A 13,160-nucleotide genomic window follows, 5' to 3' on the forward strand; every position below is an offset into this window, starting at 1 on the left:
AAATAGAGACTGAGCAGAGAGTTAACATGGTTGGTCCTCTCCCTATCCTTCACTATCTCCCTTCACTTTCTGGCACTACAGGAACTGTGTGCCATGTCAAAACCTCCACAGTTAAAGACTTCTCCAAAGACAATTACATTAAAATATTCAGCCAAAGATTCTTAAGGGAATATTGTCAGCTTTTAAACTCTAGACGTTATATGGAGATATCAGAGGAATCCTGAGACATCTGTTTTGTGCCAGAGAGAACCAAAGGGCTTTTAAACCCCTCAAGACTGAATCCCCCCTTTATTTTCTGAAGTTCTGAGCTCTCATCCAAAATCCATGCATGGCACTACCCTAACAAACAAAACTGAAAAAGCAAAGCTGATCAACTAATTGCAGCAGCTCAGAACACCCCTGTGGAAGGAATAAAAGATGTAAAAATATTCCAAGTTCATAATGAATTAAGTGTTGGTAGTAACACAGACACTTTCTAGTATGTATTCACAGTGCCCCTTTAAAACCAGGAAAAAGCCCACAAGTCTCAATGTGTTAAAATATTCTGATTCAGAAAATAATTTCGCTGAGAATTTGCTGTTTATTGCCATCCACAGATTCCCACATTCAGTATTAATCCTCTCAGCATCAGCGTGTATCCTCACCCCAAAGTCAATGTCACAAGCTACACTTGAGGGAAGCTAAAAAAAAAAAAGGAAAAAAAAATCCAGAAAGATGCCTTTTGAACAGAGAAATTTGAACAGGAATTTCTAAGCCACCCATTCTGCATTACACTTCAAAACTGAGACACATTTCCCTTCCGTAGCAGCAAGGCTGGTGTCCTTTTGTCCTAGTAATGGGGCTGGAGCCCTGGAGCAGGTTTGTTTCAGCACAGCAAGGACAAAACAGCCAGGAGCGGCAGGGAGGTTTGACCAGAATAACTAAACACACTGCCATCGCACTGGGATTTGAACGGGCTGAGGACTGAAAACCGCTCAACGAAGGGCTGTGGGATTTGCACGCAGGTCACTCATTTCAGCTGGGTCCTTGATTAGTGTCTGGGAGAGTTTCTAGATGTCATCCAGCACAAGCAAACTACAATAAACCTACTTACAAACAGCACCTTCACTTGCTTTTGCTGCTGAAAGAGGTCAGAGACAGAACATACTGAATTCACCAGCCTTTCCCAAAGGAAGCCTCATTACCAAAGACTGGGAGAGCAACGCAAGATAATCCCATGGGCTCATGCTGCTCCTCCCTTGCTCAAGGAATACAGATACCCGCCATTTAGCGCTGGCAGGTGGTGGCAGCCCTGCAGCATTCTGAGGGATGCACTGCTCTGCTCTGACAAGCCACTCGGCAGGACAATAAAATACCCAGCATGCTCAAAAAGCATGGCTGGGCAGGAGGCACCAGTACCATGTCTAATTGACCACAGTGATCCTTCAAAAGCCCACAGTACTGTGTCTTGCGTTTGTTTCTTTTTAACATCATATGGTGCAAGAGCTGCACCCCACTCAGAGAGACTACCAGTGACCTACAGCTCAGCAAGGACCACTGATTTACAGGGTCAGAGTGAAGAAAACAGAGCAACTGCACTGGAGATGGATTTGTGGCTCTCTCCCAGCTGCACTACATTGGTTCAGGCAAATTAGTCCCTCCGATGTGAGCCAGGACTCATGATCACAAGAGCAACAGATCTAGGAAGGAATTAGCACCTTCTAGGTTGCTTGTCTCAGTACACAGAAGTATGCTTTCAGCTGGTAGCAGCTCCCCAGAATACAGACAACACTGTCCTGAGTTTCCATAACAACTTTCATCCTCAAAAGTGTGAATGGTCTTCACAGCAAGCCCTTTTCTGCCATACCACCAGAATACCACCCTTTCTGAGGCAGAAACATCACCTGAATGATGCCTGGGCTGACCCAAAGAAAAACAAAAAGACAACTGCTTTTCCTAATGTTCATGCAGAACAATGAATGAAGATTATGTCCTTCCTGTTCATTGAAAGATTTTTCTTTTATCTCTCCCCAGGCTATAAACATGCGCATGGAAGTTAAATTACTGATCTGGGAAAATAATCAAGAGATCAGCTCAGTTGAGCAGAACGCGAACATGTGGCTCCAAGGAGCCAGGGAGCACAATGTGTACACCACTTGGCCAGCCCTCCTGCATGGATAAGCAGAACACACAGCCCCAAGAACAGTTTTCATAAGGATGCTAAGGCCTCACTTATCTAAATCAACCCCCAAAGGCAGGAGTCTGGCACCATCCTGCTCATCTCAGTGCTATCCCAAACAATCTACTTCACTCTTGCTGTTCTTACCATTTTTCTTCTCTCCTTCCTTTCCCCCCACCCCCCCTCCATCGTACCCAGGCATTTATTAGACAGGTAAACCTCTCTCAGAGGACTGGCATGCTTCCCAGTCCTTATCGTCACTGTCCTCCCATCAGGGATTTGTAACAAAATTAATGGTGGCATCAGCTGAACTATCACAGCTTTTAAAGAAGAAAGTGTCAAAGGCCTCCACAGGACCAGTTTCTGGATATGCTTAAAATTATTCTTATATTACCAGTGAAAAACACCACCCTTGTGGTAGGCACACTTGTGTGGTATGCTTAACAAGGCACTCGGGAGAAACTGCATCGAAACACAGCAACGGATACTGAGATTCCTAGCACACAGCATTGGAAAAGTTCAAGTGTTCCAGTAGGTTTTTTGTATGGTTTGCTTTTCTGGGAACCACATCACTATCAGAAAGCTCCAGCCTACCTTCTAGATTTGTCCTTTCACAAAAAATAATGTGTTCCCCATTACCACCACCGTCAACACAAATCTGCACCTGCAATTCTAAAAATTAGCTAATTAAAGCTCACATCACCAGCAGAGTGAGGGAGGTCACATGCTTGCTTCACTTCCTGCCAAAAAGGAGCCACCTCCAAAGGAAAGAGCAGCAGCTCTTCCTCAGTGCACAAGACTGCAGAATGAGGCCTGGGAAATGCAGCATTCAAATAAAACTGGGAGAAGTGTTACGGGATTGCTTAGGAATACAGCTGGAACAGGGCCAGCACTTAGTATGCATGAAGGCTGGTACTGTATGAATGATAAAAATAGTAGCAGCTGCTTAGGAAGACATGATCTTGGTGTACATGCAAACCCATCACAGTGTGGTTCAAAATTACCCGCTATCTGGTCAAAGACAGATTAAGGCTGAGATTGCTTATTTTAGTGTAAACTTAGTTGCAAGGCCCTCTCTTTCTTCAAGAGGTCTCACTTTGCTTTGGAAAACCTTTCTGCTCCAGCATTAGAAAAGTGCACTTCAATAGGGCTGTTTGGTTCCTAGTGTCACAGAAGCAGGAGCTAGCCTCAGTTCAGAGCACTGCCAGAGGGCACAGCAATTGCTTTGGTTTGGAAAATCAGTGGACAAGGAAGTGGTTTTTAGGTACACAAAGCCAGCAGAGCCAGTCCCCACAGGCAGGGTCACTTCCCCCAGCTCTGATACATCTCCATTCTGACACAAAACACACCATGGATTAACAGGGCACAATGATTCCATGCAGCACTTTGGGAGAGGAAGCAGAGAATGATGCTTCTTCCTTCAGAAACAGCCACATATGACCAGGAGCTGCAGAAGCTGCTGTTTTCAGCAAGTCAAACCTGGACACAGAGCTGAACTCCCATGGGTGGATTGATCCCTTTAGCACAGACAGCCCAAAAAACTTGCAAAACAGGCAGGCTTCTCAGCTGTTACCAGATATCCATCAGATGCATGTGTGCTCCTCTCCTTCCCAAGGGCATATCAGTCTGGGGAGGCAGAATTATCAGCCAGTTTTAAATCACCCTGTCCCACAACATTTACCTTAGTGAATTAAGAAAGGTTTTGTTTATGCAGATGGATGCAACACAGCCCTCACCGTCAGCAAGAACCAGCTGGAGGAAGCACGTTAATGAAAGAGCAGGTACAGGATATTGAGTTCTTCCCAAAAGATAGCATGAAGATAGAGCCTGCTGACTTGGCTGGCAGAAAGAGATACTAACAACAGGAACTGCAATTTGTGTTCTCAGTCATATTAAAGATTTAACCCTTTGTTCCACTCTTTTGCTCATCTGCAGACAAGCAAATGGCCATTACCGCACCACCCCCTCTTAGTTCTCCAAAGCAATCCTTCCAGCAGGAATAAAGTCCTAAAATACATCTGCAGCTGGGAAGCATCTGAGACCCAAACTCCTGTTCTGCATTGTAGTAATCACTGAGTAGCAACTGCTGTATGAAAGCTCTGGAGAACGTTTTGGTTTTCATGCTATCTTGCTGCAACTAAATCTGACAATACAACTTCTACACCTATATAATTGTATCTTGATTTGCACTGGAAGCACCCTGAAAATAAACTAAATCCAGCTCTGTTCGCCTCATGGCTGTTGAAAGCCTGAACTGACTTATAAAAAACAACTCATAAGCAAGCTTACAAATATGTAACTGCCAGTGTGAATCCCTCTCACCCACTAGGCAAGTAAATGCACTCGAGCAATTCCAGAAGGAGCCAATTCTGCAATGGAAGTTTTGCCATTTATTGTGACAGTCCCAGCCCTGCTGTCAGCACATATCCAAGGCAAGGGACAAACACCACCCAATCACCTGCTCTATTCTTCCCCTTCCCCACCCCTTCCTTCCTTCCTGCTGAGCTGGCAGTGGACAGGAAACGGGTGCTCTCCCCTGTTCAGAGGCACAAATGCCTCCCCATTTCCAAGAACTATTGGGACCTAAAACCTCTGCACAGCTCTAGCAGCTCTTTCAAGTCCATGCCTGTTGCACCCTGAGCAGATGAGCAAATGAGTAATCTGCTGTGGTTCCAGAGGATCACTACCAGATAATGCTCAGCACAGCCCACAGGGAAATGGGCTGAGTGGAAAGGCAAAACCTTACTGGAATTGGAACGAGAAGCCCCAGGACCTTGTTCTCAGATCTTTGTCCCAGGCATACAGCCGAGCAGAGTTCTGCAATGCAATGATGTGCTGAATTTTCCCCTTCCTCTCTCCCTCTCTGAAGGTCACACAAGGACAACCCTTACTGTTCCCACTAAAAGCCTCTGCAGGATTCTTCACGCATCAAGAAAGGATGTAAGCCATCCCCACCCTTTGCTTGCCTCTTTCAAGGCAGCAGGCAACTGTAAGGCTGAAGTTTCAATAAAAAGCCAATTGAGATGGAGGCAGACGAGACATTCCTCCTATAACGTTCAGAGGAAATCATCCTGCAAAGCACAGCTCTTAATAAGAATTAGAATTAAAATTTCCTTAAATAAATATAAGGAAAGAGTCCATCAGAGACAGCAGTCAACAGGAACAGGGAGCCATGCTCGGGTCAGCCTCCATCGTCCATCTCCTTGCAGATCTCCCAGGCAGATTGTGCTAAGGGCAGCCCAGCTTATGACAGGACCGACAGCTTCATGTCGCTGCTCCTATCGACGCCATCTGCAAATGGAAAGAGCTGCTGTGTCCCAGTGGTCTGGCACCAACACTGCCACACAGGCCAGCAGGTACCGTATGACAGCAGCACAGGGGGGTGCCTGGGGACCAGGTTCCTTCATCAGCCATGGTCAAATGGCAACCAGCTCACAGGAATTTGTCTGTCTGCATAACTGGGAGACGAAGGAAGGTGAGAAAGGAAGGGTCTGACCGACTGGTACAACTGTTCCTTCCCCTCTCCAGGAGCCAAAACATCTGAGTCAAATTTCACCACTGACTGCTCAGCTGGAGGGACTCTTGCTTTCTATTCATCTCCCAGGAGACAGCAGCAGTTCCTGCCCTAAGGGAGGTCAGGTCTCCAGGCTGGAATTTGGCCCAGCACTGTGCTATCTGCAAGAGAGCCAAAACCATGCAGGTGTCTGCAGGGAGACTGCAGCTCTGAAGGACACATGGAGCAACTGCCACATCCTCTATGGACAGACAACATGTTACTTACATCCGCAAACATTTATCCTTCCCTCCACTCGCGACCCTCTGTCCATCTGGGCTCCAATCCGTCGCATACACCTAGTATTAGGGAAAAACAGTTATCTCTGCTGGGAGGAGTCATTCCTGCCTTTTTCAAACACCTCAGTCCAGACACCTCACCTCATCTGCATGGCCCGGAAGATCAATGGCCAGTTTCTTCATCTTGGCATCCCAGACCTTCAGCGTGCTGTCACTGCTCCCGCTCACCAGCAAGCGGCTGTCAGCTGACCAGGCGATCTGATACACAGCCGAGACATGCCCTCTCAGTGATGTCAGGTACCTGGTGCAGACAGGTATGAAGAAGCTGTTGGAGAAGCAGGCAGCTGGGTTTGTTCCAAACCTGCCTTTGCCCAGCCTTCATGTTTCTTCTCCATGTGCAAGCAAGCAAGCACAGTCACGAGATGCCCAGCACACACAAGGCAGTCAATTGCAATACAGAAACCATAGGTGGTTCAATCTGTCTAAAACCCCTCCCAGATGGGCTCAGAGCCTTGTCAAGGACAGCTCTTCATCTCAACTCTGCTGCCAAGAAACCCTTATCCTGCAGGCAACACCAGTCTTACTACACGAATGTGTTCTTCCTCTCTGGCTGAGCAGCCTGGATTTAGAAGAACCATTAAAATTACTGATACAAAACCCAAGCTTGTCAGTATAAAGGCTGATTTATACTTGATACAGGCTGATATGCATTTGAAGGGAAGGACTGATGGCCCAGAGAGCTCCTCAATACTCTAGCTGAAGATTAGAAGCTGGACTATAGGAGCATCCAAACACCACCAGCACCAACAAGAATTTGCATTGTTCAGAATGAGCTGTTCTCCAGCACAGGAACCATGCAAACTGGGTCAGTCTACAGTGTGCAATGCACACATCTTCAGGAGATCAGCCGAGTGGAACATCCCATCTCACCGCAGCAGAGTCTGCCCCTGAGAACCAACCCTGCAGCAGGCAGCATGTGCCGCATGGGTGCCAGACAGCGCTGTGGCTGGGTAACAGTGGGGTTGCAGGCACCCAGCCAAGCACAGACCCCATAACACAAGAAGAGCTAGACAAGGGACTGCCCAAGGGCAGAGAGAGGCAGAGGCAGCAAAATTACTTTGCATGAGTTTGGGCTACAGAGATGCAGAACACACCAGGGAGTTGCTGGCAATGACACTGGGGCCCACCTCTGCATAACCTGTACATTACATGCAGACCCTACATGAGCACCACCTCTGTAACAGAACAAACCAACTCACTTTCCTGTCCTACCATCCCAGAGCTTTATGGACTTGTCAAAGGAAGCACTAGCTATTATCCGGGTGTCTGGTGAGAAGAGGACTTGGTTAATCAAAGCCTGGTGGCCCATCATTCTCTCCAGTGGCTTCTTGTCTTCTGCTGGTCTCCAAAGAAACAGCGTGAAATCATCTGACCCCGAGACAAGCCTTTCTGGTTCCTGGCCCTGAGAAAGGGATGAAAGAGCCCAAGTCTTGTACAAACCAGGTGTGGAGAGCTCAAAAGCACACCAGTATTGGGGTCAATAGCCAACTGTGCAAGTTTGTAATAGCAGTGTTAGAAATTATAGTAGGTGTTCAAGGGACTTACCCTGACTTGGTCATACCTCTGCCGTGCCTTGTCCTTCAATTCTGCCACTGAAAGAATGAAAGGGAGAGGGAAAGAAAGATTTGTAGTCCTTCAGTGAAAGGAAACTTTATAACCCTGTGATGCTTGTTCCAATCCTGGCTCTGAGGGCCAAACAAATGCATTTATGACTGCTCACCCACTTTCTCTTTGCCAAGAGCAACATTAGGAGCAAAAGCCCTTGAAAACAAAGTGGCCTTCCCAGCCCCCAGACTGCTCAACCCTGTGCTCGGGCAAGGAAGATCATGGCTAGTAGCATAACCGACACCAGCACAGGACCTGCTCCCAGCTCTCAGGATTGCTTCGTCTCGTGGCAGTGTTAGAAGATACATCAGGTCTCCTCACTGTCTTCCCCACTGCCTCCCCTAGCCTACATCACGGGTGCTGCACTTACAGGAGCCGCTTACATCCTGTGGGTTGATGGTGGCTTCAGCTGGCTCAAAGGCACCGGTGCGGAGAACATAGTCAGTGCTAAGGGCCATGGTGTTCACCCAGTGAGCATGGCCCTGCAAGGTGCGGCAGAGGACGCCCTGGAAACAAAACCACCCATTTAGAGGGATGGGCAGGACAGAGCCAGACTGCACAGGACCCACCAGACCCATTGGGTGACAAGAACCAGCCCTAAACTTTCCAAACCCACTCTCTCGCCCAAGCTGCAGGCAGGGCTGTAGCCATGCTTAACAGGGAGGAAATGACACCATTGAGCTTCACGAACCAGCTTCCCACAGGGCTTTACAAGGAACCCACCAGCACAGGTGGCTCCAGGGATGTTTCCAGATTTCAGACCCATTTTACACTTTTAGCGATGAAAGCACTGCACAACAGCTACTCCTTCCAAATGGTGTCAAGAAACAGGTTCTGACAGGTCAAGAGGATACAGCACCCACCCTGCACCTCCACTTTCAGGGCACAAGCCATGCCAGGAAGGGCAGACAAAGCTACAACACAGCGTGTCCAGCCCCCTTCACCAGCAGCCTCACGGCTGCCCGCCTCACTTACATCCTGGCTCCTCCAGACTTTGATGGTCCTGTCCTGGGAGGATGAGTAGAGCAAGCCATCGCCCCCCCACTTCACACACGTCACTGACTGCGTGTGGCTTGTAAGGATTTTGTCACACCTGCCCATCAGCGTGTCCCAGATGCGGATGCTGCCATCCTTGGAGGCACTTGCCAGGTAGCGGCACTCTGGGTTTCTGGGCAAGAAGAAGATCAAATCCATTTATGAAGCGCATGCAGCTTCTCTGCCAAACTCTTCCCCCACCAGCCCCAGAGGATTCAACAGTCCAGAAGTCAGTAACAAACAATTTTCTCTTTTGGTTTAAGATCAGAGGCTGGGCAGGGGCAGAGCGCTGACCTAGAGAACAAGATCCTACAAGCTGGGGGAAAGGCAGACATATGCTTCCCTCCAAATCGATACGAGAGGCATCAATCCAAGGTAAACCTGGTACCTGAACCCTTGGCAATGAACTTATTTTCACAAGAGGCATCGTTAACCTGCTGGCTAACAAGGGGACCACAAACTGGCACCTTCCCTGGGCACTGGCTGGGGAGAGCCCTGGGCAGGGGTATCCATCTGCCTTACGAAGTAGCACAGACCAGTAGCAACGGGAACAGTGAATGCTCTCCTGCCTGTGCCATGCTTCACTGCCAGCAGGAAATGTGGCGGCCTGCGGACACAAAGTGCTGCCAGGGCTGAGAGCAGCAACATCCATCCATGTGGCTCTGGGGCAAATTTAACACATCTTGAAGCAGCTGGCCAGAACACAGCAAGGCCAGGGGAGCCACAGCCCTCCATCCTTTACACAGCATCTTTACCACTCAACACGGTTTTAATGTCAAAGTGGTCCCTGGCACCAGTAAGAGTGAAGAAGAGCACAGCCCCTCCTGTTGTGCAGGAACTGAGCAGGGAGCACTGCTGGCTGGAGAAACAGAAGTGGAGCCCCAGCAGGGTCATCTCCCTCCTCTCCATTTCCTCATCCTCCTTTATAATCCAGTTAATTGTCTGCAAATAGCTGGAGTTTCCTACTGGCAAATTCAATTTGCAGGGCTCTGCCCTGAAGTGGCCCTTTTTCTTTCAATTTATTTATTTCTATAATGTCTTGGATTACTGGCTACAACTGTCCCCCTCCACCCATCTCTCCCAGACAGAGCTTTAGCTGATCTAAGGGATAAGGGGATTGTACAGTTAATCAGCCCTCATGATAAACAGGATGACAGAGGCAACCAGGATTCAGGATAGCAGAAAGGGAGTGCTCTGGAAAGCCTAAGCTTGGGCACCACGCGGCAGGCTTTCCTGCTCCCAGCTCAGCACGTTGGAGAGGAGCACATCAAATGTTTGCCCAGCACCATGAAAACATTGTTTTCCATAGGCAGGTATGTCTTTTATACAGGGGAGAAGAGGCACAGCCTGGCAGTGACTTCCCCAGCTACTCATGAGGACTGTGAGCACCAGCTGGGACCTGGAGCTCCTGGCTCAGAGCTAGATGCCTTTTTCTGGCCCACTTTGAGGGCCATTCTCCCGCACGTACCCCTTCTCCCATAACAGGAGGAAGGGAAACAGGAGCAGTGCCCTTCGGGTCAGGCTGCTCTTTCCCATATGAGTAAAGGGGAAGGGCTGGCCTGGCCCTTCACTTACATGTGGAGCGGTTCCCAGCACAGACATGTGATCCATTTGGAGTGGCCACAGAGCACCCGGCCGATCTGATTGCCAGTGGCTGGGTCCCAGAGAAATATCTGTCCAAGAGAGGAAGCAAGAGGGTCGCGTCAGACCACACACATCATGTGAATCCCAGGGACGTTCGAGCTCCATTTAGAAATCATAGGTGTCCTTGGTGTCAGATTTACATTGGCAGAAGCAGGGAGCAGAAAGGGAGGGGAGCAGGAGGGCTGGATGCCTTTCCAGATCCCTGCAGCAATCAGCTGACGTCTCAAAGAATGAGACCTGATTGCCCTCCACTCTGTCTAAAACACTGCTGGTACAAAAATACCTGCCTTAATGTAAAACCAATATAGGTCCCCAAAAAGCCAGCCCGAGCCTTCCGACACCCTGTGCCAGAGTCAGTGAATGTTTGCAGAGCGCGATGAAAGCCAGAGCGCACTAAATGCTACTTATTATCGGATTCTGTGGGCGAGACACATGCTGGCTTTCTCTTGTTTTTTCTCTCTCTACATAAATGTTCATCCAAAGAGCCAAGGCATTAGTCATCTCCTATTTCAGAACCTGGAAGAAACAGGGAAACAGGACAAGCAACTCCCTGGGTTAAAATAATGCCAGACCAGCACCAAACCACGGCAGAGCCACCCTGGCTGGCCACCCATTCCCTGGGGGCGGGTGTCCCAGCACTCAACGGAGCAGCCACTCAGAGACCAAGTGTGGGACAGCAGCGCTCAGCAGCTCTGTGGTCACTCCCAGACTGTTCAAAGGTCAGGGCAAGCAACCACCCCTCTGCAGCTCAGCAAGTTACTGACTTTTAATCGAGTGCTCCCGCTTCCCCTGACAATTCCACCTGCACCTCAAGCACAAGCATTTTGCCCCATAGTTGGGGCAGGGCCCCCTTCAAGAGGGAATTTTGCTGCATCTGAGCGGGAGCACTGCAAAACAGACTGTCGCTGCACATCTGGGTCATGCAAGCAGCAGCCCTGGCTTGGCCGGCGATACCCTTTCTTGCTCCAGACACCTCCCCCATGATGGAGCCAGCTGCCAAGGGCCATGTTTAAAGCCTGGACTCTTTCCTGTGTGGAGGGAAAATCATCTGCAACAGGACAGCAGGGCTCAGCGGCAAGAGGTCTACAGAGGTGACAAAGCCGGAGCCCTGCCCAGCACAAAGTTTGGAGAAACTACTTGCAACGGCTGCAACACATCCATGCACAAAGCTCCTCTGGGAAACAGGCATCCCGCTCGAAACAACTGGATACATCCCTCACACCCCAGAAAAAGCAAGTCTTCACCCCTAGTCCCCCACGGCCCCTTGACAGGTTTCATTTCAGTTCAGGACAGGGCTGCAGAGGGTGTCCGTGGTCCCACAGCACCCCCAGCCCCGCACCAAGGGAGCAGGGAGCCAACACGTACCTGGCTGTTCTTGCAGCCCGAGGCCAGCTTCTTGCCGTCGGGCGACCAGGCGATGCTGAGCACCCAGTGCCGGTGACCTGGCACAGAGAGCACGAGCAGGTGTGAATGAAGGGCTGCGACCACCTGTCCCCGGTGTCCCAGCACGTAGCCGCTCCAAGGCAGGACTGGAGCTGGGGGAACCCTCCCTGTTCCTCCTGGCCGGCCCCTCTTCCTCTGCTTCCTCAGCCAAAGAGACCAGCTGTGCGGCTCAGCCAGCCCCCAGGTTCTGCCTTGCTTTTCCCCACAAGCAGGCAGGGGGTCCACGAGGGAGTGGGTCAGGAATTGCCCTCCCGGGACACCCCTGCACCCACCTTTGGCTGTGAACTGTGGTGTCTCCGTGCTGAGGTCCCAGAAACGGACGGTGGTGTCTCCTGAGCCACTTGCCAGGTACCTGGGAGAGGAGGAAGAGCCCGGCTGAGCGTGGCGTCGCCGGGGCAGGGGAACAGCGGCTGCTGCCGAGCCCCAAGCCCCCCACCTGCAGCCACGTACTTTCCCGTGGGGCTGAAGGCCACCGAGATGACAGCCTCGGTGTGCCCCTCCAGTGAGCTGGTGCAGCGGGTCACTGCCCGCACCCTGAACACTGCCTGCGGCTGGTAGATGATGTCCAGGACCTTCTCTGTCTCTACACTCTGCCCCGCCAGGGTCTTCTCCAGCGACGCCACGATCTCTGCATCGTGGACGAAGAAAGCCAGAGGCACCGGTTCATCCTGGGGGAGAAAGGTCAGGAGGGGCAGCGAGGGGTGGCCCGGGCTGGGCTCGGGAGTGCTGGGGGAGCTTGGGGGGTGTCTCACCTTCTGCAGGAGGGCGTTGCAGACCAGCTGCAGCTTGTCCGGGGTGATGGTGACCGGGACATCGAAGGGGGAACCCAGGGGCTCCCCCGCTTCATCCCGGAACTGGATCAGGAGCCGCTGCACATCCTCGTCCGGCGACATGCTCTGCGGGACGCCGGGCTCAGGGCCGGGAATCCCGCCGGGCAGCCCCGCAGCTCCCCCCGGCAACGAAACCCGCGGCGGGGAGAAGGGGCGGCTGCAGGGGAACCCGGCGGGGACCCCGTAGGAGGGAGAAACCCCCTACATCGACCGGGACCCCCACGCGGGCCGGGGGCGGGAGGAGCCCCACAGGGGAGCCCCGGGGGGGTGCGGAGGCCTCGGAGTGCCCCAGCATCCCCACCCCTCCGGCACTCACGTGCAGCCGCAGCCCCGCCCCCCCTCCCCCTCTGTCCGCCCGGTGCGCCCCGGCCCGCGGCCCCGGTGCCCCCCATCCACCCGCCCGGCACACCCCGGCCCCGCTCCCGCTCACCGCTGCCATGTGCGTGCGCGGCCCACGTGGGCCGGAAGCGGAGCGGCGGGGCGGGGGCCCTGAGCGCGGCGCTGCTGCCCCCCAGCGGTCGGCGGTGGGACAGCGCCCGCCGGGAGCCGCCCGCCCGAGGTGGGCGCGCTCGGCCCCGGGGGGCTCGGCTGCT

The 13,160-nt window shown here is 51.7% G+C and overlaps 1 protein-coding gene across 2 annotated transcripts; it reads right to left on the reverse strand.

Annotated features, from left to right (window-relative positions):
* Positions 1-560: 560 nt before the first annotated feature.
* Positions 561-13,034, reverse strand: NLE1 (notchless homolog 1). Of its 2 annotated transcripts, XM_037372341.1 has the most exons (13): positions 12,998-13,034; positions 12,490-12,633; positions 12,188-12,405; positions 12,010-12,089; positions 11,660-11,736; positions 10,226-10,323; positions 8,591-8,783; positions 7,986-8,121; positions 7,556-7,602; positions 7,210-7,412; positions 6,092-6,251; positions 5,940-6,010; positions 561-5,449 (listed from the first exon to the last, which is right to left on the reverse strand). In XM_037372341.1, exons 1-13 carry the CDS (start codon positions 13,004-13,006, stop codon positions 5,437-5,439), a joined length of 1,449 nt encoding a protein of 482 aa, XP_037228238.1. In that variant the 5' UTR covers positions 13,007-13,034; the 3' UTR covers positions 561-5,436. The 2 variants fall into 2 exon arrangements, with proteins under 2 accessions (XP_037228238.1, XP_037228242.1); XM_037372345.1 differs by lacking the exon at positions 12,998-13,034 and having other exon boundaries at positions 12,188-12,365; positions 12,490-12,567.
* Positions 13,035-13,160: the final 126 nt, after the last annotated feature.

This window comes from Falco rusticolus, chromosome 1, assembly GCF_015220075.1.
Source record: "Falco rusticolus isolate bFalRus1 chromosome 1, bFalRus1.pri, whole genome shotgun sequence".
In the NCBI taxonomy this organism is placed as follows: Eukaryota; Metazoa; Chordata; class Aves; order Falconiformes; family Falconidae; genus Falco; species Falco rusticolus.

Coding starts and splice junctions, on each gene's coding strand:
- NLE1 (XM_037372341.1), bottom strand. Junction 11,737..12,009: donor ACCACAGTTCACAGCCAAAG/GTGGGTGCAGGG, acceptor TCTCTGTGCCAG/GTCACCGGCACTGGGTGCTC. Junction 8,122..8,590: donor AAGTCTGGAGGAGCCAGGAT/GTAAGTGAGGCG, acceptor TTTTGTTTCCAG/GGCGTCCTCTGCCGCACCTT.